This window comes from Podarcis tiliguerta, assembly GCF_965153285.1.
Source record: "Podarcis tiliguerta genome assembly, chromosome: 8".
NCBI lineage: Eukaryota > Metazoa > Chordata > Lepidosauria > Squamata > Lacertidae > Podarcis > Podarcis tiliguerta.
The window spans coordinates 64068031-64090802 of record NC_139541.1 but is presented as its reverse complement, the minus strand read 5'-3'; the positions used below and the strand labels follow the sequence as shown (position 1 = coordinate 64090802).

The window sequence follows — 22772 nt, the reverse complement described above, 5'->3', positions numbered from 1 at the left end:
AAGAAAGGCTGGGTCACTAGATGATCCTAGTGGTCCTTCCAACTCTATGTTTATGTGATCATTTTGTTTCCCACGGTGCCCCAGAGTGATGCTATCTTAGCAATGTCCCATTATCAAAGTTCAATGAGACATTATGGCCAGGCAAAAACATTGGGGGTGCAAAACAGGGCTGGGGAGGGGTGCTGTGACCAGGGGAGAGTTCTGAGGGCTATATAGGGAGGCCTGAAGTGCCACATATGACCCTCTGGGCATGACATCCCCCCCCCCACTCTAGATCAGTGTTTCCCAAACTCGGGTCCCCAAATGTTTCTGGACTACAGTTCCCATCATCCCTGACCACTGGTCCTGCTAGTTAGGGATGATGGGATTTGTAGTCCAACAACAGCTGGAGACCCTGATCTAGATTATGGGAACTGCCTTTCTCCTTGGAATTATGGGAGAGGAAATAGAACACCACAGTCCTTTCTCCCCATTTTCTTGGGGGGTGAGGAGATCAGTGTCCTAAATAATGTATAAAATAATATAAAGGCGTCCCTGCATTTTCCAGGGATGTCCCTGATTTGCGCCTTTCTATTTTTATTATTTTTTAAAAAGGCTTCTCCCTTTGTCCCTTATTCTCCTTCCTAAGTCCATGGCTCAGCAGCTGCCCTTCAAATCAGTTTGAATTCTTTGGAATTTGCTCACAGCTGTGTCTAGATAGAGACCATTGTAATGACCATGGAAGTGACAGTGAAGAGGGTCTTCTTCACTCAGCTGCATTGCCTGCTCAGATGCAAGCCGAGGAGGAGGACTGGGAGAAACAGCATGACTAGTCAAAAAGCACAATGGTTGCATTAGCCTGGTCCGGACAGACTCTATATCACTCAGCCATCATTTTATTTGTTTTATTTAGTGTGAAGCAACCAGCCATCTCCTCCCCTAATACTGCACCACTGTGTCCCTTGTTTCAAGGTCGGTCTTCTCTGATCCCAGCCCCTTTTGACAGCTTTTATTCCTCATTTGTAGAGTCAAAGTTTGAGAGTCATGAAGCACAGGCAAGGGAGTGCGCTGTGTTGCTTGCAGGGAGGTCACTCGTGATCTGATTACTCAAAAATAAACTAGGCAATGCAAAAACTGCAAGCAGATTCTCAGGGCTTTCTCAGAAAGTTGTTGTTGTTGTTGTTGTTGTTGTTGTTGTTATATTTGTACCCTGCCCATCTGACTGGGTTGCCCCAGCCACTCCAGGTGCCTTCCAACATGTTTATTTGTTTGACTTATTAGTTACTTAAAGGTAAAGGGACCCCTGACCATTAGGTCCAGTCATGACTGACTCTGGGGTAGCAGCGCTCATCTCGCTTTATTGGCTGAGGGAGCCGGCGTCCACTTCCGGGTCATGTGGACAGCATGACTAAGCCACTTCTGGAGAACCAGAGCAGCGCACGGAAACTCCATTTACCTTCCCGCTGAAGCGGTACCTATTTATCTACTTGCACTTTGACGTGCTTTTGAACTGCTAGGTTGGCAGGAGCAGGGACCGAGCAACGGGAGCTCACCCCATTGCGGGGATTCAAACCGCCGACCTTCTGATCGGCAAGTCCTAGGTTCTGTGGTTTAACCCACAGCGCCACCCGCGTCCCAGTTACTTACTACAGTACCTTCAAAAAATATGTCTAAGAGAGCAATCTGCAGAGCCCAGGAAATCTCTGAATTTAGGGAAGAGAAAGGATAGGACAGCAGTAGTTCGAGGGGGATAAGCCTTCAGGGATGAGGGGGTTAAAAATCTGCATTAAGCTAAGATATGGACAGGCCCAGAATGACACAAATGACTGCCCACCAAACATGCAGGCTTGGGCAGTGGTCCTGGTGCCCACTGGGGCAGGTAAAGCAGGAAGCAGGGAGCCGGACAGGAGTCAATGACAGGCAGAGCCCATCCTCCTCCCTACTGAGTTCTGCCAGGGCACAACTGAGGGGGAACTCGACTGTTGTTAAGCCACCCATTGTTAAGTAAGAAGGCAGGCATGCAGGGGTTGGTTGAGGGCAGATTGAGGTTGATGGGGCAATGCACTGTTCACCCTAGCAGAGCAGCCTCCGCTGGGCATGTGGAAATGCTGGTGGTGGGATTCCTATGCCCACTGACCAGCAAAAAGCCCCAGAATGGGGCATTCCAGGGGAGAAGGTGGGAAAAGAGGGTGAGGCAGCCCAGGATCCACTGGATCCCAAACCTCTTGCACTGCTCTCATGCGACAGCATCACTGCCCTGTCCTAGCTGGGTCCTTGATTGCAGGGGACAGGGACACTCCAGATAACAAAGACTGCCATGGGCACAGACAGCAGCAAAGTCAAGGGCCAGCCAAGGTTCACACAAGAAAGTCCCTATTTTCATCTGAGAGAGGTTGGGATGGATGAAATTGGGAGCAAATAACGCACTCTCTTTGTTTAGTAACTACAGGGCATCCAGGCAGCGCTCTGCTCCCAGCACACTCTTTGTGGGGCACCGTTTCTTATAACACAAAGCGGTGATATTGTTGTAAAATTTGAAGTTTGGGGCCAGGAGAAAGCTTAGTCATTTATTTGCAGAAGTATTTGCCTAACATCAGGGTGATGTACCAACAACAGAAAAACAATTAAAGCAATACCAAGCAATCATGATAATGACTGGCTACTCAAGAGAGATTTTAACCAATTGCATAGGCCTTAATTGGTACCCAGCACCTCCTGGAACAGGGAGTGGGATTGACATTTCCTGCCACCCCAGCTGATCTAGGTATCTGTGTGTGAAGCAAAACTGCAGTTAGAGACTGGAACTGTAAGAGCGTCTTAGGAAACTGCCTGCAGAGCTCAGACATAGGATCAATGGGTCTTGGCTATGTGTTGGGTTTAAACTCCACCTGTGCTCAGCCTGCATATTTATAAATTTTGCAAAGAATTTATTTATTGAGTTACTCTTTGCATTTGCTACCTCCCAACAGAAGCCGGCCGGGTGGTGAACCATAATTAAACCTAGAACAAAATGAAAACATAACATAGGTAACAATAAACATATTTGACACTGAAATCCCAGAACCAGCACAGAAACTTAAAATAGAATAACACCAATGCATGCCAATAAGGCTGCAGTCCTAGCCATGTCTACTCAGGGGTAAGTCAACAGGATTTACTCCCAAGTAAGTGGAGTCAAGATTGCAGTCTTAGGCCAGGCTTCCTCAACCTCAGTCCTCCAGATGTTTTAAGACTACAATTCCCATCATCCCTGACCACTGGTCCTGCTAGCTAGGGACCATGGGAATTGTAGGCCAAAAACATCTGGAGGGCCGAGGTTGAGGAAGCCTGTCTTAGCCTCTAGCAACCTCCTTCCAAAGGAAATCAAACCTGGACAAGAATTTCTCACTGCCCAGAGAAGTGGGATAAGGTAATATCTTGTTCTGGGGAAATTATCTCTTCTTTCCTCTCCACACAGTGTTACAAAAATAAAAGCTACTGTACTGTCATATTTAGATTGTCACCACTATTAGACCACAGTGGTCTACTGAAGTTTGTTTTTAATTATTTTGGTTTTAACTTGCTTTTAACTTGTTACGACTTTTACTGTTTGGTTTTATATTGCTGTAAACCACCGTGATATATATTTTATGGCACAGCGGTAGAGAAATATTTTCATAAATAAATAAAATAAATTGGTTAGCACCACTGGCTGCCAATTAGCTAGCGGGCTCAGTTCAAGGTTCTGATTCTGGTGTATGAAGCCCTATACAGCTTGAGACCAAGGTATGTAAAGGATCGTCTGACCACTTGCATACCTCGTTGGTCGCTGTGCCTTGAGGGAGAGGGCCCTCAGATCAGGAGGTCCATTCAGCACCAAATAGGAATAGGGCCTTTAGTGCTGTCCTTTGGAACTTCACCCCCCCTTGAATCTCTGCATTGTGGGGGGTTGGGTTGAGGGGTCCCTTCCACAGAACTCTACAGTTCTGTGTTTCTATGCAGTGCTTTTTTTCTGGGGGGATGCAGGGGCCCACATACCCCTAAACATTTCGTGAATCTAAGTTTGGCCTCCTTGAGGCGCAGTATTTCAATATGAGTAGGAATATGAGAGTACCCCTAAACATTTTTGAAAGAAAAAAAGCACTGATTCTAGGTACACTTGGGTTGCAGACACACTGCAAACACTTACTGGATGGTGCTAGCTGGATGGTGAGCACAATTGACAGTTTTCTGCAGGGCCGTGCCGGACGTTTATCCAGTGTTTCACCACCACAACCATTCTCAATCAATTAGTGAGAAAAGAATTTACATACACAAAAAAATCAAAAGTGTTGTTACCATTTTGTTGTTGTTGTTGTTGTCCTCCTGGTTGTTATCTGGGCCTTCATCATGGTCGCCTTGCTTTTGCGGTGGCCAAGGGCTGTCTACAAATATTCCTTTCATTCCAGGTCCAGTGCAAGAAGACATTTTGGCACCTGAGGCAAACTGCAAAATGGCGTCCCCCTGCCACTGCCAGGGAAGAAGGGGTGAGTGAACTTCCCTTTCGATTTCACCCCAATCAACTGCAATTTATACTTCCCAAGCCCAATTCCTGAAATGCCAGGGGAATCTCTGCAGTACAAGTCTATTTGTAAACACTCAAAAGTTCAACGGCGCCTACTCTCTGGTGGAGAGGGTTGTGGGTATGAGAGTGTAAAGTTAGCCAGGTTTTTAAAAAAGGTTTGTGTGGTTTCTCTTTTTATAAAAGCAAATGATACAATACATTGGGCAAAACGACCTTTCCTTGAAGCAAAGCTGTTTGCACCATACCCATTAATTACACGGGGATTGGATAGCCCACGATAACAGATTTGCGGAAGGACCACACAAAGAAAATTACTATTGGGGTATATTTTATGCTAGGATTGTTGCAAAGTCCTGTGCTGCCTTTTAGGATGTATTAAAAATAGACAAATTCTTCTGATATTGCTAAAATGTTCATCCCTAAGCTCAGACAACCCAACATCAACTGTATTTAATTTATGCAAATCAAGGGAATCCGTGTTTTGGGCAATTTTTCAATGCAGCGCTGTCAACAACAATAAATATAATAAGGGACTTGATGGGAAAACACCATCGTGTGAGGTTCGTAGTGTTCCATTTTAACTGTGATGGTTACAGCCGAACGTGGTTTAGGTGCAGCCCAGCATTGAATGGGAATTCTCTGAAAAGAAAATGACATGAGATAAATTGGCCAAAGAGGTTTTATGTGTCCCCCCCCTCCCCAACCATTCTTTCCCTCTGGGTTTGGAAAAATAAGTAAAATTTGGCCTGCCAGATCCTCTGAAAGCCAGGCACTTTTTTTTTTTTCCAAGAGAGAAAGTTAATCCAGATGACTATGGAGGAAGAAGTTCCCTATTTAGAGTTTGCCAGGGCTGGAACCATTTCTCACTTGTATTTAGCATCATTTCCTTGGTTGCAAAACTGCCAGGAATCTTCAGTTTTTTGGAGCATTGCGAACAAGAACTCCCCCCCCCACCCGCAACCGCCAGAGCAGGCATCCCTTTCCAAGAAGTTGAGGTTAGACTGGTATGATCAGCATCTGCGGAAGATATGTACTCCCACTTTGCTGCCCTCTCTTATTGTCTTCTGCTTTCCACTCCAAAACTGCCAGTCAAAACCTTCTGAAAGGGGGGGGGGGAGGGATTGTTGGAAGGAGGTGAAAATCCATGATTGCATTTGGAATCCAACTGTCTCAAATGTGTTCATATCCTGCCCCCTCCATACATTTTGCTTTTAAACATTTTAGGAGGCTCTTAAAAGTCCGCTTGTAATACAAGGCCCAGCTGGTCACTTTCTAGTAACATTTGAAAAAAGTGGGGGGAGAGGATTCCTATTGAGAGGCAATTTACAGAACATACTTTTTCACAGACGTAGTTGACTCGGTGAAGGTAAAGAAGAGGGCGGCAAATGGACTAGGGCAGAGAGTTTTAAGGTTTGGAAAGGGGATGGGGTCAGCGTTAAAATATATATAGGGTGGAGAAATGGCTGGACAACTGGACAGTCAGCTGCAGAATAGAAAGCTCTTCAGAGAAAGGAGCTGGGTAAGGGGGGAAGGAGTAGATGCAGATTGTGCTAAAGAAGGCTGCACTTATGTATACAGTATATGTATTTTAGCTAGTGGAGGGTCTTGTTCAAAATTGCTTTCAGGACAAATCGCAGTTCTGCAAGCAATAAAGACTCCTCTCCTGGCGAGCCAGCCTCGCTGTTCAGTCATTGCACTCTAGAGCCTTGGAGGCAATAGCGGGGCTATCAGCATCACTCCGAAAGCCAAGAAAGCGAAGTTCACGCTTTGCCAAACTGACCTAAATTTGCGTGTGGTAAACGATAAAACTCATAATTCTGGAATATATAGAAACAGATGCCCATGCTATCTGCCGGGTGGAAGAGATGCTCTCAAGGAAAAGGGAAAATAAAGCCTCAAAAAATGGTTTTTATGGCCCCAACAGACTGTCTAGCTTTTTTCCTTTATAAAATAGAAAAGAATTCAAAGCTTTTAAGAAGAAAGGCGCAAGCCATCTGCGAGAAAAACCTCCCTCGACTTATTCCCGGCCACGCCTCTCCCGTTCTGCTGCTCCGATTTCCTCCCCTACCCCCGGGAAGCCCCGCCCCCTCGAGCCCCGAGGCCCGCCCCGGCCTCTCCTCATTGGCCCTCGCGGCGAGGTTCCAGTTCGGTGCCTATGGCGGCGGCGAGGTTGCCTTGGCCACGCATCCCTGTGTGAACGCATGACGTTCGCAAGGCTGGCGCCAGGCTGTCTGGAGCTGCGAGTTAGATCAACACAGCTGGAGGGACAGGGACACAGCTGGGCAAAGGGAGCGGATTCCTCAACAAAAAATAGGATTGTGAGAAAAGTACTTAAACAAAAACAGTTCAAACAAAAGCCTTAATGACATCCTTTCATAAAAAAAGAGAAAGAAAGAAAGAGAGGGAGGGAGGGAGGGAGGGAAGGGGGAAACGCTTGCAGGACTGGGGGGAAAGGGAGCTGGCAGTGGGAACAGGGAGTTCAGATGCACTGAGAAGCAGCCTTGCTAAACAGCCAAACAAGCGCGCTCACAAGCACGCGCGCACACACACTTCGAAGCGGAGGAAACCTGGGTTTGGTGCCATCAGCCCTGGGGAGATATTTCAATCTGATCACCCACAAAATTAGAAACGAGTTTTATAAAATATTTAAGGCCTCGATCCTATGCACACAGTGCAAGCCCCCTTGCACATAGTGGAATCTTGCCTCCCAGTAAACATACACGGGGTGGGCTGTGATAATAATAATAGGAGCATTGTGTGAAACCCCATGGGATTCCTGTCAAGCTGCATTTGTAGGGCTGTTCAAGGCTAAAGGATGAATTGCATTTGTATGCCACCTTTTTCTCCCAAGGAGCTCAAGGTAAAGCACATGGTTCGCCCTCTCCTCATTTAATCCACATGACAACCCTGTGAGGTAGGTTAGGCCCAAGGTTACCCTGCGAGCTTAATGGCCAAGCGGGGATTCGAACCCTGGTCTCCCAAGGTCCGAGTCTGACACTATTAACCGCTACACCAAAGCAGCTGTGTGGAATGGGGTGGGTAGTCTTAAGGGTTTCAAGGAACAATGGACAGTAATGTGGGTGGGATAAACCCACATATAAAAATATGTAAATATGTAGCAAGTAATTGTATGCCTGGGTTTAGGAACTGACTTGATTCGAAAAGCTGCATAATCCTACGTCTGAGGAGCAACTTCCACTGAAATCAACAGGACTTCCAAGTAATCATGAACAGGGTTGTTATAAAATCCTTGTCCTCACAAGCGGAAGAAAGCGCTAGATTATAGTTTCGAAAGGTAACAAACAATGCAAGAGCATACAGAACTGGAAGTTGTGATTTCCACTTGGAGAGAATGAAGGACCTCTAGAAATCAGAACTAAAATAAAATTGCCTCTTTGGTTAGGAGTTAAACAAAAAACAAAACTGGCAGGATCTAAGGAAAAGAATGGAAGAAAGAGGGATCTGTTGGGTTCCCCCAAACCCATTCATTGCTTTGGACAGCAAGTTTGCATGCTAAACATTCTTTTAAAAGTTTTTCAGCAACACAGACTCAGCCATTTAGGAGGAAGTTTCTCTCTCCCTCTCCCCACTGCACCAAAGCACCCACCAAGCAAAACATGATTTTTTAAATTGCAAAATGTAAACAAGGTAAAAAATATAGAAATTGACCACAATTAATTGTATACACAATGTGGTCTGTGTGTGAGTGAGAGAGAGAGAGAGAAAGAGTGTAAGCCTGGCTAAAAGAGGAATTGAATCCAAAAAAGAAAAAAAGGGGGAAACTTTGGTTTGTTTCTTTTTTTAAAAAAGCCAGCTGTGGGATGGGATAGGAGAGCAGTTGGGAAATTAAATTTGAGTTTAGGTATTCTGGTGAATGCTCTACTAGTGGGCAGGCATAATTTATTCCAGGTGCCTTTTCCTTCTTGACTCTAAAACAACATTTTCAAAAGTTGTCTTCAGCCAGAGGTGACTACCCTGTGTCTCTAATCCTTGACTACAACTCCCATCAGCCCCCGGCCAGCATGACCAGCGGTCAGGAATGAGGGGAACTCTAGTGCAACATCTGGAGGGTTGGGTTCCCTGTCTCTGGTTTAAGCTTCTTAAATTTCCAGATGCCTGATTTGTATTTATAGCCAGTCATGGTGGTACGGCACAGATGCATATTAATTATACCCAAGAGACAAATGGCCTTTGGACACAATCCCTTAGTCTGCGATCTAGGATCGGTTCCTATATGCACTCTGGAGACCAGAGGCCTCCCTTAATTACATCCACATGTTCTGGGAGTCTCTACCTACCAGCAGCACTGGCTGTCACTGCCCTTGAGACATTGACGCCCCCCTCCCACGGCTTATTATAAGATCTACCCACCTCCTCCAGCTGTCATTTGGTTGCCCAGAACCTGCAGGCTTCTCCTGCCAATGCACAGGAAAAACCAGCAGGAACTAAGGAACCCATGGACTTGTAGTTTGTGGGAAAGGACAGAGCTAGGGAACCTGAGATCTGGGGGCCAAATGTGATCCTTCGGGCCTCTCTGCCCGGAAGCCTCAAAACGGAAGGAAGCCTCAAAACGGAAGGAAAACTCAATACGGAAGCCGCGTTTCCGGTTCGACTTCCGAGGTGTATTTGAAAACCGAAGCATTTATTTCCAGGTTGACGGCGTTCGAAAACCGAAAATATTCGTCAACGGAGATCTTTGAAAACCGAGGTACCACTGGAAAGTTTTCCAAAGTGCCTTACATGAAATCAAAACGAGACGCTCCCTACCCACAAGTTTGCATTCTAATTAACTAACTATGGTAACTAACTAGCAAGCAAGGGACAAGGGACAAGGAGGGAAGAGGAAAAATAAAACTCAAAATGCAGGCACTGATTTCTATACAGTTGTTCCATATAAACCAGCTGGCATAGTTCGGAGGCAGGAGGTTCCTGACAGTGGCGTAGCGTGGGTTGTCAGCACCCGGGGCAAGGCAAGTAATTTGCGCCCCCTAACCCGGTAGGGGCAGAGAGCTGCGAGTGCGAGCGCCCCCCCCAGATGTTGCGCCTGGTGCGGCCGGCCCCCCCTGCACCCCCCACGCTACGCCACTGGTTCCTGATGGGCTGCAGCAAAGCGGATGCAATGAACCCTGCTTCCTATCTCTCACACTGAGGCAGCCTGATGAAAATGGCTGCCCCAGGTGACAGCTGAGGGGAGAGGAGACCTGGTGGAGCCTAGCCTGGCTCTGCTCTTCAGCTTCTCAGTGCTTACCCTTCAGTACCAAGGATGCTGCTGCTCTGTTCAGTTAGGATTAAGCAGGGTCAGCCACAAAGAGGCAAACACAAAATCCAAACCCAGCACTCCAGGCCACCCCTCTCTTCTGCTACATCCACTTCCCCCAGACCAAACCCCATCACCAGCCTTGCTTCACTTCCCCTGGAGTGTTTTTGCCTGGCTGGAAAGTGTCCTTGACTCCGATGATGACTGTTTCTTGCCTGGATAAAACATTTGGGGAAACTAGCCTACTGTATAAAGTTAAAATTTGCTATCATGGCTCCCTGGACTTTTGCATCCCGTGCCATGTGGCCTTCCCAAAAGTGGATGTGCCCCTCAGGCTGTAAAAATGTTCCTGATTCCTAATGTAGGGAGTTTCTCTTCTCACTATCTCCCAAGTGACAAATCTTGGCATTTACGGCATCTATTGTTTAGGCCACTTTTCTGGGCGAATGCCCATCCTTGATGTGGGATCTGCTCATTGTTCAAAATGTGTATCTGAGTCCACCTACCATTAGGTATGGTGAGGTGGTGGCCTCAGGTAGCTGCTCTTGGGTGTCAAGACAGGTAAACTATTGCTGTTGTACAGGAAACTCCCCATTTGTGTGAGGGTTGCATCGTCCGGGTCATTTGTGTGCATCAGCAGTCACACGTAAGCTCATTCCACCCCACCTGGTTCTGCCCCCTTCTGGGGCCAAAAGCAACATGTGCATCAGCAGTTGGACATGTGCAAAATGGTTGCCGCCTGTATTTTTATCCCATGGAAGGTGTTTTGAGGGGTTTAGGAACATGAGAAGAGCCTGATGGATCAGCACCTGGTTCTCACAGTGGCCAACCAGATGCCTATGGAAAGCCTAAAAGCGGGATCTGAGCACAGCAGCCCACATTCCGGGGAAGACCATCTCTGATAGTGAAAGAGTAATGTAGTTGTCATGGCTAGTAGCATCCTCCTCCATGAATTTATCTAATTCTCTTTGATGGCTATCCAAGTTGGTGGCCATCACTGCTTCCTGCGGAAGTGAGTTCCATAGTTTAGCAATGCACTGTGAGAAGAATTGCTCTCCTCTTGTCTCTGCTGGATCCTCCCAATTTTCAGCTTTAAGTTTTTCTCCCTCAACCTGGCTAGCCTTGTACCCTTATGAGGGTGGAGAGATGCAAACGGAACAGGGATATTGCATCTTTTAACCATTGCGATTTCAGCAGGTCACGCTTGTAAATGAACAACACCTACTAAAATTCCCCATTGCAAGTACAGTCATACCTCGGGTTACAGACGCTTCAGGTTGTGAGTTTCCGGGTTGCGCGCTGCACCAAACCCAGAAGAACCGCAATGGGTTACTTCCAGGTTTCGGCGCTCACGCATGTGCAGAAACACTAAATTGTGCTTTGCACATGCGCAGAAGTGCCAAATTGTGAGCCGCACGTGCGCAGACGTGGCGCTGCAGGTTGCAAATACTGCGGGTTGTGAACGTGCCTCCTGCACGGATCACATTCGCAACCTGAGCGTCCACTGTAAATGTTAGAAGGTGCCTAGTCTGCCCTAGGTGCTGTGTATCTCAGCTTCAGGGGGTGACATCATTTGCTGATCTGCCCTACATGGCCCGCACTGCCTGTCCCAATGCTGCTTCTGAAGAAAGGGCAATACGTTTGTATCAACATCCTCAAGCAGGATCTTCAAGATAGTTGGGGGGGGGGGACTTGTGGCCCTCCAGTTGTTATTGGACTCCAACACTCATCAGACCCAGTCACCATGGCCAATGGACAGGGCTAATGGTCTGAGAGTCGATAAGGGTTCCCCATCCTTAATTCCTTGCAATAGTGGGCTTTCAAGTGAAGCTGCATTGACCCCATGCATTTAAAGCAGTGTGAAACCACTTAGAATCATAGAATTGTAAAGGTGGATGGGGCCTCCAGGGGTCTTCTAGTCTAGCCCCCTGCAACGCGGGAATCTCAGCAAAAGCATCTAAAGCATGTTAAGCAGTCATGGCTTCCCCCTAAGAATTTTGGGAGCTGTACTTTGTTAAGGGCACCAAATGTTGCTAAGAGCCCCTTATTCTCTTCCCAGAGCCACAGTTCCCTGAGTGGTTTAACAATGAATTCCTCTTCTCAGGGAATCGTAGGTCTGTGAGGGGAATAGGGTGCTGGGAGTTGTAGCTCCATGCGGTATAAACTACAATTCCCAGTATAAAAAAAATGGGGGGGGGGAGCTTTCAATGTATGGTGTGTACATCTTAATTTGACTCACTTGGGTACCTGGTGAAAAGATTTGCATGAGCTTGTGCAAGGTGGAACAGCTACTGCTGCAGATTCCCACATAATGGCCAGTTGGACCTGCTTGTTCTGTTGGAAACTCATGCTGGCCATCTGTTATGGACGCTTTAGCTGAGATTCCTGCATTACAGGGGGGTTGGACTAGATGACCCTTCGGACCCCCTTTCAACCCTACAATTCTATGATTATGTGAGTCTCAAATTCATTGTGACCTAAGTCCCACTGACTGGATACAACCCAATATATTTATTTTATTTGACAGAAGCTATATAGCACTTGATTGTACACAGAAGCTCTACGCGGTCAACAAGAGAGTTAAAATAGTCAATAAAGAAAAAGTTTAAAACATGCATTTAAAAATATGATTAAAATCAACAGTTAAAATGAAGAGCAGATTTAAAGGCACCTCTCTCTATATATACCTGTCTATTTGGAAATAAGCCCCTATGAGATTTACTTCCATGCAAATGTGCACAGGATTACAGCCTATTTAATGGGTTCCCAAACACATTTACTGTTCAGGTATGTAGGACAGGGAATTCAGATGAGCCAAAGTTCCTCTCTCCTGCCCACTTTTTCTTTTCAGTTAGAAAAATAATCCTGTTGTCCTAAAATATCTTAGCAATGTCTTGCCTGGATTTTTGTGCGCCTGTTTATTTGTTTACCAAGTAAATTATGACTTGTAAGTAATTTCCCCATAATCTCCTCCGCCACCCCCCCTCCCTTCCCTCACACACGTTTCACTACCATTATTGCTGGCTCAAATCTGCTTTCTCCATCGTAGCCTCAGCTTTCCCGCAATTAATTTTTTTTTTTAACTTGGTCACAAGATAATTCCTGACGCCAGAAAGTCTGGAGGTCATATGAGTAGCAAATTGAGGAACAAGGCGGCACTAAGTCCTTACAAGATTCCCTCCCCCAAACCCTGAAGAGGAGGAGGAGGAGGAGGAGGGGAAAAAATCTAAAACCTTGGGAAATTTCTCTGCCGTGATGGGATTTATGGCTCCTGAACGTTTTAAGGGCTGGGTGAAGGCAGAAAAGCAGCAATAGAAAAATGTGCCCTTTTCTTCTCGGCACAAGAGCTCTCCCTCCCTCCCCCTTTATAAGACTAATAATCATACCCAAATATAAGAATTAAATCGGACAAGGCGAATTGCACACATTTCGAATTTAACTCTGTTTAATTGAATGGAATAGAGAGAGCGAAAGGGGGAGGGAAGGAAGGAAGCGCTTTTGATAGCTGGCCCCTCCTTCTTTGTAATCAGAGCTTCCTCATTCCTTTGATGTCCTCTGCTATTCGGTGTCAGCCGAAGCCAATAGAAACCTGTTTTGCAGTTTAACCATCTTGTAAACGTTCCATTCCAACATTTTTGCTGTCATCAGAGCGAAGGGGAGTGGGAGGGGGAACGCGGTGGCTCATTTGCATCAGCGGGCGGGCTTGAGCGCTCAAGCTCAGCTATAAAAGCAGAGCGGGGTGACAGCCCTCGCTTTTTTGCAAAGAAGCATCTTCTGTGTGTGCACAATAGAGAATTAACCAGGCAAGCAGGCAAGCAAGCGGCAGTATCGATCGCTCGCTTCTCCGCCTTAAGGAAGGAAACCTTGCCCTTCTGCAAATCCCTCTCTCCTCCTTCGCTGCCATGAAAGCCATCAGCCCCGTCAGATCCGTCAGGAGCTGCTACGAAGCCGTGTGCTGCCTCTCGGATCAGAGCCTCGCCATCACCCGGGGAACGAACAACAAGAGCCCGGCTCTGGAGGAGCCCATGAACCTCCTTTACGACATGAACGACTGCTATTCCAAGCTGCGGGAGCTGGTGCCGGGGATTCCGCAAGGCACCAAAGTCAGCCAAGTGGAAATCTTGCAGCACGTCATCGACTACATCTTTGACCTGCAGATCGTGCTGGAGGAGCAGGCGAAGAAGGGGCAAGATCCGTCCGCAGCCGAGACTTCCCTACTCTCTTTAAAAGTAAGGAGGTGGCAAAAACCCAGGGAGCCTTCGTGGGCGCACACAAGGTTGAGGGGCGGGGGGGGGAGCCAGGGAAAATGCTGTTACTATAGACGCGCCATCTAGGCTAATTTGGGTTACGAGTTAAAGTAATGATCTAACGGGCGCCAGCGGGAGCCGCGTCCTGCCTGCGGCCCGCAGAGCGCTGTAAGGCAAATCGCAGTGGGTCGCGAGATAATCCGTCCTTTGCGCTATCCAGCCTTGAGCAAACTGTGCGCGCCTCTAAGGCTGTGGAGTCCTATCGCAAACGGGCTGCGGGAGTACTTTGCTTGCTCGGGAATAGGCGCACAGTTTGCGCTCTTCTCTGCCATATGCGTTGGGAGGGAGGGATTTATGCGCACTTTTGGTTCCGCTGACAGCTGCGCCTTCAGCAGGGTCTAAACTGCGGTCCTAAACGTTTTAACTCCAAAAGAAGATCCGCTGTATTTATTTGTTGGGGGGGTGTTTTTTAATCTTAATAATCATTTTAATCTTAATAAAGTGCTTGGGATCCCAGGTTCAGTGGGACTACTTGAGCAGGATCTAAGATAACAATCTTGGGTTCTGAGCATAAGGACCCCATGCTAAACACATTTGATGTAAACTGAATTGGCACTGCTGTCCATTCAGGCTGCAATCCGTGGCATTTTCCTGGGAGTAAACCCTGTTGAATGTAGTGGGACTTCTGGCTAGGCTTGCATTGTCAGTCAATAGGTGTTGCTCAGCAGAAATCCCACTGAAAAGTCAATAGGATCATGGTCCTGTGTGCAGCAAACCCATTCTCACTGTTCCCGATCTTTATTTTTTTGTACCATGTGGCGTATATTAAACTGTGAACACAGTATCTCCTTAACGCTTCTTTCCCCTTCTCCTATAGGCTGCAGAGCTGGCATCAGAACTTTGCTCAAAAGAGGAGAGGAATCTCTGCCACTAACCTCTTAAAACAGGTAACTGTCAAGAAATACCCAAATTATTTTTTCCCCCATCCCCGATCTCAACCAGCAAGACACCTCAAGCAGGTTTTTTATTAAAAAACAACCACCAAAATATTTTTTAAAAACCCTACAGTCAGTCTAGAAATCTAGATTTGCACCCCAATGTTTACTCCAGAGTAGTCCTACTTGACTGCCCTCCCTGGAACAGATTGTGGTCTTTAGAGCCCCTTGTCACTGCTTGGCAATAAGGCAGCAGCCTCAGATGCCTCCATGCTTTTGCCTGTAAATGGAGTCATTATTTTTACAATGTCATTCTTTTTATAGCTTTAAGTCTCTGCAGCTGCTTAAACAGCCCTGTTGAAATCAGTGAATCAAGAGGCACTCTTCTTCTTTCTCTCTCCCTCTCTTCTCTTCTCCCCCCCCTTCTTTCTTTTCTTTTCTTTTTTTAAAGACACCACTAAAAGAGTTTGTCCCCCTCCCTCAGAATCTGTAATTTTAGATACATCTGCAGAAAGTTAGAAAACAGAAGGGTCCATTTCATTCCACCCTCTGCTGCCCCGCCTGCTTTAGATTTTTGGTGCCAATTAGCAAACCTCCAGCTTAGAGTGTTGGCTCCTGATTCCTTATCAGCTGGAGGTAAATAGAAGCTTCCTCTCTGGCGCCAGGATGTCTGCAGACCTGCCTCTGATCTGTTGCTGAAACTGACATGTCTTTCTCTCCCGCCTCCTCCCCCTCCCTCCCCCTTTTTTCAGACTTGCAGGTGTGGGATCCTGACACTTGGTTCTCTCCAGTGAGACAGAAGATAGAAGAAGAGGAGAGAGAGAAAAAGATCTTGAGTGGGGAAAGGACCTGATGTTTTAACCCCGTGCATCCAGTAATGGAGAGACCTCCATCATTATCTTCCAGATAAACTGTGGAACATGGGTCTTGCCTGGCAGTTTCGGATGCCCTTGACTGGTCTTCCAGAAACAACTTTCTGCCCTCAATCTGTTGTTCTCTTCCAACTGCCTGAAAACAAAATTTGCAGGCCAGAGGAGGGGGGCGGGCGGGTTGAAAGCAAGCCCACCTTTTAATCCACTCTCAGATTTAACTATCGGATTGCTGTATTGCACAAGAAGAAACTTTGTGGGGTTTGAGTGTGTGTGTGTCGGGACAGTTTCGGTTTTTTTAAAAGCTCTGAGCCATCAGATTTTTCACGTTGATCCTGATCGGGAGATTTCTTAGTGAAATCGCACACTTCCAACATTGCAACAACTTGTGACAAATGTGGACTGATCTATCGTTTGCTCAGAAAAAAGGGCAACAAAAAAAAAACTTTGCAGATATGCAGCTTGTATGTATATTTTGGATTATAGTTTTTTAACATCATTTTTTGGGGGGGTGGAAGGGGACTTTCAAGAACATGAAAACTTGAGGTGTCTTGGGGCTGTTTCGCCTCATGGTTTTTATTGTTGAACTCTATAATAGAGAGAACACATGTACCTTTTTTTGGCAGGAAGGTTAATTTCTGCATCCATGAATTGTACTTCCTTTGGTTTTAAAAAAAAAACTTTTTATAAAAGTTTCTTACATAATAAATTTTAAGCTGGTTTTTTAAAAAAAAACATATCTGAAAACTTTTTGGGAGGGGGGAAAAACTTCTTAGACCAGACCATCACATCTCCTTTCACACCCCTTATAAACACTTGAGGTATTCTGAGCCAGCCCTGGCCCAATCTGGTGGCCTCCAGATTTTTTGGACTACAATTCCCATCAGCTCTGGCCAGTATGGTTGTGTTGGCTGGGGCTGATGGGATCTGTAGTCCCCAAAATGGGACTCCCACCAGGTTGGTGATGGTTGATCTGAAGATCCTACAGATTATAATCCCCTTGAAACTTGTCTTGCAGCAACTGCAGTTTCCTAAAATAGGTGCAATGGCTGCCGCCTCGTTTTGACAACGCCAGTAGCCTTTAACCACCACCAACAAAAAAAGAAGGCAAATGTTGATGAGTGTTGAAGCCTTGGAGGAAAACATCCAGTTATCTGCTAGGTGGCACCAGCTATAAACAATATTGCAAATGTTATTGGTGGTGTTAAAACAACTTGTGTGCACTGTAGGCAGCCACTGAAGGTGTTCTCCACTGAAACTGTTTAGGGAGCTGCTGAGGCAGCTGGCGCTCAACAGAGATGCCATTCTAATGGAGTTGCGTGGAAATGGGACAAACACAGGGCTGTACCAGCTGCACGAACCACCCACATAGTTGCTTACGGCACCAATATTTTTGGGGTGCAGTTGGGAAGCACAATTAACACAGCTCTCCAAGGGATCCTGGGATGGGTATTATAGAGTCATGGCTTGTGGAAGCAACATATAAACAACTCTACAGTTAATTCATATTTAATCCAGAACGCTTGATGGGTGAGTTAAACAGTGAGAAGTGTTAACAAGCAAGCATAAAAAGAAGGCGCTCTTTGAGCCGGTGCTGGGTGATGAAAAAAGAAGCTGTTAAGTCCCTGGTTTGAATCTCTGAACTCACTAGGTAATCTTAAGACAACAATTGGGTCTCTGCCTCAGTCCTTGCATCTGCAGCATGGACATAATACTAAGTGGTTGCATTTGACCACTTGCACAACCACTCCAGACGTCAACATTGTATTTCTTTGCTTCTGTCCTCTGCCTATGCACAGGTAAAACTTGATAATACAGCCTCTGTAAAGGAAAGTAATTTCTCTTGGGGGTGTAAGGGTGAATTCCACTGTGCCCCCCCCCCAAAAAACCTAGTTTGAACTAGTAAATCATTCTCCCATGCTCAAATGGCAAAGCTGAGCAAGATCCCAAGGTGCTGCCAGTTGCAGGCTGGGAATTTACGCCTAGTTGAAAGTTGGCAAAGCAGCCGGCAGTTACTGATCTATTGCAGTTCTTCAACTGAGCATCTGCCAGTCTTAGCCTGATTGTCTTGCTGGCACAGGCCAGTGCAAAGCATACCTCTCTGCCTTTGCAACACTTTAGGTCATTGGAAGTCAAAGCGCCTTTTCACTGCTCTGTGTGGTACACGATTGCTTAAGGTGGGGTGGTTGTTGTTTTTTTTAATTAAAAAAATACAGTGTCATCCAACCAGGACTTGTACTTGATATGCTTGTGATTCTCTGGAATCACAGTATATTCTGAAGCCACGATGGTCAGTTGTGCAAATAGATCTTTGTTCCAACCTCTGCTTAGCTAACATTCAGTGATTAATGCTGAGCAGGTCACTCCAGTTTCAGTAGGGATTGTATATATCAGGGACGTTCAACCTGTTGATCGCAATCTACCGGTTGATCTCTGGGCGATCCTGTTCAATCACGTGCTCCTGATTGATCCCCTCCCCCCCAAAAGCTCAACAACTTTGGTCAATCCAATGGGTAGATCACTGCCAGTTTTTTTATAGTGAGAGTAGATGGCAGTCTCTTGGGAGTTGGACATGCCTGGTATATATCAAGTGGGTAGACTGGGATCTACTGGTAGACTTCTCTGATTTACAGGGAATCTGCTTAAATTTATGACTCTTGACAGGTTGAACAATAGGGCCTTGTTTTGTTTTGTTTTAAATTAAATTTCTGGGATGGCTGACGCTCTGCTAATCACTTAGCCTTGGTGTTGCTCACCTGTAAAATGGGAGATATTGCAGCCCGTTAGGATTACTCAGAAGTCCTATTGAATTTACAGCCAGGTAAGTGCATTAACTAAATAACATTAAGTGCAGTGAGGTAAGTGTTGCAGCCTTAACCAGTGGCCTTTCAGTTAGGCCTTGCACAGTTTTAAAGAGTTTTGAGGTGGAATACCTGATCCGCAGTAACTTAAGATGTAGGTAGATACACACTTAATGTGTGCAGCTTATGGGATGTGGAAGGAAAGTAGCTCTGCCCCATTTGCATTTGGTTCCACCTTCATAGCCACTGTTTTCACACCTGGATGTAGTTGGTGGACCTTGGTGTCGCTAGTGAAAACAGCAAAGCAGATTCTGTAGGCTGGTAAAGGAGACTCTCTGGGCCAATACAAAGGTGGTCACCAGCTAGACAACAAGTTAGTGCTTATTGACATGATATGGCCCCTGGGTTTAAAGCAGACTGCCCAGGTGGCCTTTTCAGTAGAGAGGGATACATGGTTAATGATGTGTTGGAATGCTGTTTCTCTGCGGCATAAAAGCTGCAGGACTTCAGAGAGTGAATAATAATAATAAATAGGACACTGTTCACATTTGTCTAGAGCAGGAGTCAGCAAACTTTTTCAGCAGGGGACCGGTCTACTGTCCCTCAGACCTTGTGGGGGGCCGGACTATATTTTGAAAAAAAAAAAAATGAACAAATTCCTATGCCCCACAAATAAACCAGAGATGCATTTTACATAAAAGGGCACATTCTACTCATGTAAAAAATGCTGATTCCTGGACCGTCTGTGGGCTGGATTTAGAAGGTGTTTGGGCTGGATCTGGCCCCTGGGCCTTAGTTTGCCTACCCCTGATCTAGAGCCTCTCCCACCCACTTCTATTCTTTACCAACTGAAGAACATAAGAAGAGTCTGCTGAATCAGGCCAGTGGCCCATCTAGTTCCGCATCCTGTTCTCACAGTGATCAACTGGATCCCTATGGGAAGCCCATAAGTGGAACCCAAGAACAGCTCTCTCCGCGCATGGGATTGCCAACAGCTGGTATTCCAAGGCAGACTGCCTTCCAACAGTAGAGGAAAAACAGCCATCAGCATTAGTAGCCATTGATAGTCTTTGTCTGAAGCCAGCGACATGCCTGCTATGTTATTTATACTCCAATGCAATTGGATTTAGATGGCATTCATGATCATTTTGCAACAGCCCTCATGCCACTCAGCTGGGGGCAAGAGCAATGGGTAGAAACAGACATACCTCATCCCCCTTTATCTTATGTGTTTAGTGAGGGTTGATGAGATTTTGGCCGGTTCCTTCTATCTTTTGGTATAAGGTTTGCAGTTCAATCCGACACATGCCCATAATCGGAAATAAGTCACACTGCATTCTTGGATAATTAATCCCAGATAAAACAGGATTGCAGCATCCTTTCTCTCCCTCTTTTTGATGTGCCCTCATCTCTTCTGACACCCCTGAACATATGCAGAAGGTCCCCCCCCCCTCTTTCCATTGCTTTATCCATTTCACCTTATTTCTCCTCTCCCTTTCTGGGCTTCCCCATCCCACATAAAATTAGTTCGAGGTCTCCAGTTGCCCCACCCAAAGTGTTGCTTTATTTTGTGTAAGCTATTTGTCTGCCATCCTTCATAAAATCTTATCCCAGGGTAGTACATTTTTTTTATTTTTTAAAAATCAAAATAAAATATACAATAAACTTCAGAAAATGGTAAAACTGCTTTTTCTGAAAAACTAGTTATGTGCAGAGACACAACCTCCCTGCTTCTTTTATTTTTTGGGAGGGGGATTGGACAGCAATGTTGGGAGGGGAAAAAAATTGGAACAGAAATACAACACGGAGACTAGTTGCTTAATCCTTTACCCTCCACTCCAAACCCTCCCACTAGCTGCTTTTCCCTTACAGCAGTGGTGTCCAAACTTTTTTTCAAAGAGGGCCAGATTTGATGAAGCTGTTCTTATGATTTTACCCCACAGTTGTTGAACTTACATAAAATTAGTTTGAGGTCTCCAGTTGCCCTTCTTTCTGGGAAGAAAAGTAACCCACAAGTGGGTAATTTTGAACAGAGAAGTTGTGAGTGGAGAAGTTAAGCTCCTTCTTGCTGTTGCTTTTCTACTGCAAACTTCCTCCCCAGGCTACTTTTCTTCAACATTTTGTAGATAATGAGCACAACTGATACAGCTACATCTCTGCTTTGCACCCCGTTTTGCATGAACAGTTACCTGCAGCTCCACTCCTTGTTGGAAGGCCTCTTGAGAAAACCACCTTCACTGCGTTTCAGGAGCGCGTTGTTTTTCAAACCTGGAGCTATTAAAAAGATGATCAGCCAACGGAGGGACAAACCGTAATCCTGATACCTCTTTTCTACCTGGCTTTCGGGATTCTTTTTCTCTCTCTCGCTGTCATAATTTCCCAATCCATGACAAGTGGGGAAGTTCTTCCCAGCTGTTTATTCTATAGTTAAGCACATGGAATTCGCCCGCGCAAGAAACAGGCACCAACTTGGATGGCTTCAAAGGAGGATTAGGCAAATTCATGGGAGAGAAGTCTATCATGGAATCAGTGTGTGCCTCTGAATACGGTTCTCTTGGAAAAGCTGCTGTTGTGCTGAGGTTCTGCTTCTGGGCTTCCCATGTGCATGTGGTTGGCCACTGTGATAACAGGATGTTGGCTTGTGACAGGCATTTGGTGAAGGGTCCTTCTCCTGTTCTGACAATCCAGCACCAAACAGGATAGGAATATCACCTGCTTCCTTTCCCAACTCTTCCTAATGACGAAGAAAGTTTAGGCAAACAGTGTACAAAATGGTACTGAAATCCAAGCAGCAACTTCTGCTTTGACACTCGTCACTTTGTTCTGTGGTCACATTCACACCAGGGATTTAAAGCACTTGGCTTCTTCCACCGAACTGTAATCTTACCCCTCACAGAATTGTAGATCCGGAAGGGACCATGAGGGTCATCTAGTCCAACCCTCTGCAGTGCAGGAATTTTTCACCCAACATGAGACTCGAACCCACAAACCTGCGATTAAGGGTCTCATGCTCTACAAACTGAGCTATCCCTCCCTTAACACACTACAGAGCCAGTGTGGTGTAGTGGTTAAGAGCAGTAGTCTTGTAATCTGGTGAACCGGGTTTGCGTCTCCGCTCCTCCACATGCAGCTGCTGGGTGACCTTGGGCCAGTCACACTTCTCTAAAGTCTCTCAGCCCCACTCACCTCACAGAGTGTTTGTTGTGGGGGAGGAAGGGAAAGGAGAATGTTAGTCTCTTTGAGACTCCTTCGGGTAGTGATAAAGAAGGATATCAAATCCAAACTCTTCTACAGTTCCCAGGATTCTTGGGCAGAGGCCATTTTGTGCTTTAAATGGTCATTCAAGATATAGTATGCATGTGGTCTATAAATGGGCAGGAGAAACCACAACAGAGCCCACCTCAGTATGAGCAAATGCACCTATTTTCCCCCATCCGTATTTATCTATTTTAAAGTATTATTACTTTAAACATTATCCCGCCTTTCCCCGCTTAGCTGTCCAAGACAGCTAACGACAATAAAGCACACACAGTTACAATAAAAATGAAACCTATTGAAAACCAGCAGAAGGAAACAGTAGCCAACATACAAATCACACGTGACAAACAATAGATTCGTGCAACGTATCACAAACTGATGAAATTTGCTATTGCAAGAAGTGGTGACGCCTGCTGGCTTAAATGGTTTAAAAAAGAGATTAGCTTAATTCGTGGGGGAGGAGATGTCTATCATTCACGCTGTTTCCAATGTTCAGGTGTGAGTGCCAGTGCCAATGGAGCCAAAATGGAGCCACACACAGAGAGAGAGAGAGGAGATTTTGGCATGTCTGGGGAAACCCTGAGGTTTGCAGAATACTGGAGGCGGGCAGGGAAGTAAGGAAAAAAGTCTTAAAATGAGGATTACAATAAAAACAACAACAGACCAGCAAGGACTGTCAGTGCTCAGTGGCAACAAGATCATGACCTGAGTCTTGGAGGGGAAATGGAAAACTGGAAGCGGGTGGTGGAATGGAGTATCACAGGAGGGGATAGCTGGCTGGAACTCTGGGCAAGAGCATTTCACACTTGAACATTCTGCTGCCAGTCCCCCTAGGAGGTAGGTTAGGCTGACAGATGGTGACTGGCCAAGGATCACCCAGTGA

The 22772-nt window shown here is 46.0% G+C and overlaps 1 protein-coding gene and 1 long non-coding RNA gene across 2 annotated transcripts in view; one reads left to right on the top strand and one right to left on the bottom strand.

Moving 5' to 3' along the window:
- Positions 1 to 13518: 13518 nt before the first annotated feature.
- Positions 13519 to 16565, top strand: ID3 (inhibitor of DNA binding 3). Its single transcript, XM_083456382.1, has 3 exons — positions 13519 to 14008; positions 14904 to 14973; positions 15722 to 16565. The coding sequence occupies exons 1-2, from the start codon at positions 13682 to 13684 to the stop codon at positions 14958 to 14960; spliced, it is 384 nt and encodes a 127-aa protein (XP_083312508.1). The 5' UTR covers positions 13519 to 13681; the 3' UTR covers positions 14961 to 14973; positions 15722 to 16565.
- A 1637-nt stretch (positions 16566 to 18202) lies between these two features.
- LOC310684897 overlaps positions 18203 to 22772 on the bottom strand; it is a 39478-nt gene continuing 34908 nt past the window's right edge. The window contains exon 5 of the long non-coding RNA XR_014514941.1: positions 18203 to 18586. This is a non-coding gene — a long non-coding RNA (uncharacterized lncRNA). The remainder of the gene's footprint in view (positions 18587 to 22772) is intronic.

What these genes read in the sequence shown, in the direction of transcription:
- ID3 (XM_083456382.1), top strand. Translation starts at nt 13,682, where the DNA reads ATGAAAGCCATCAGCCCCGTCAGATCCGTCAGGAGCTGCTACGAAGCC. An exon ending in CTTCCCTACTCTCTTTAAAA is followed by an intron (nt 14,009 to 14,903) that starts GTAAGGAGGTGG and finishes CTTCTCCTATAG; the next exon opens with GCTGCAGAGCTGGCATCAGA.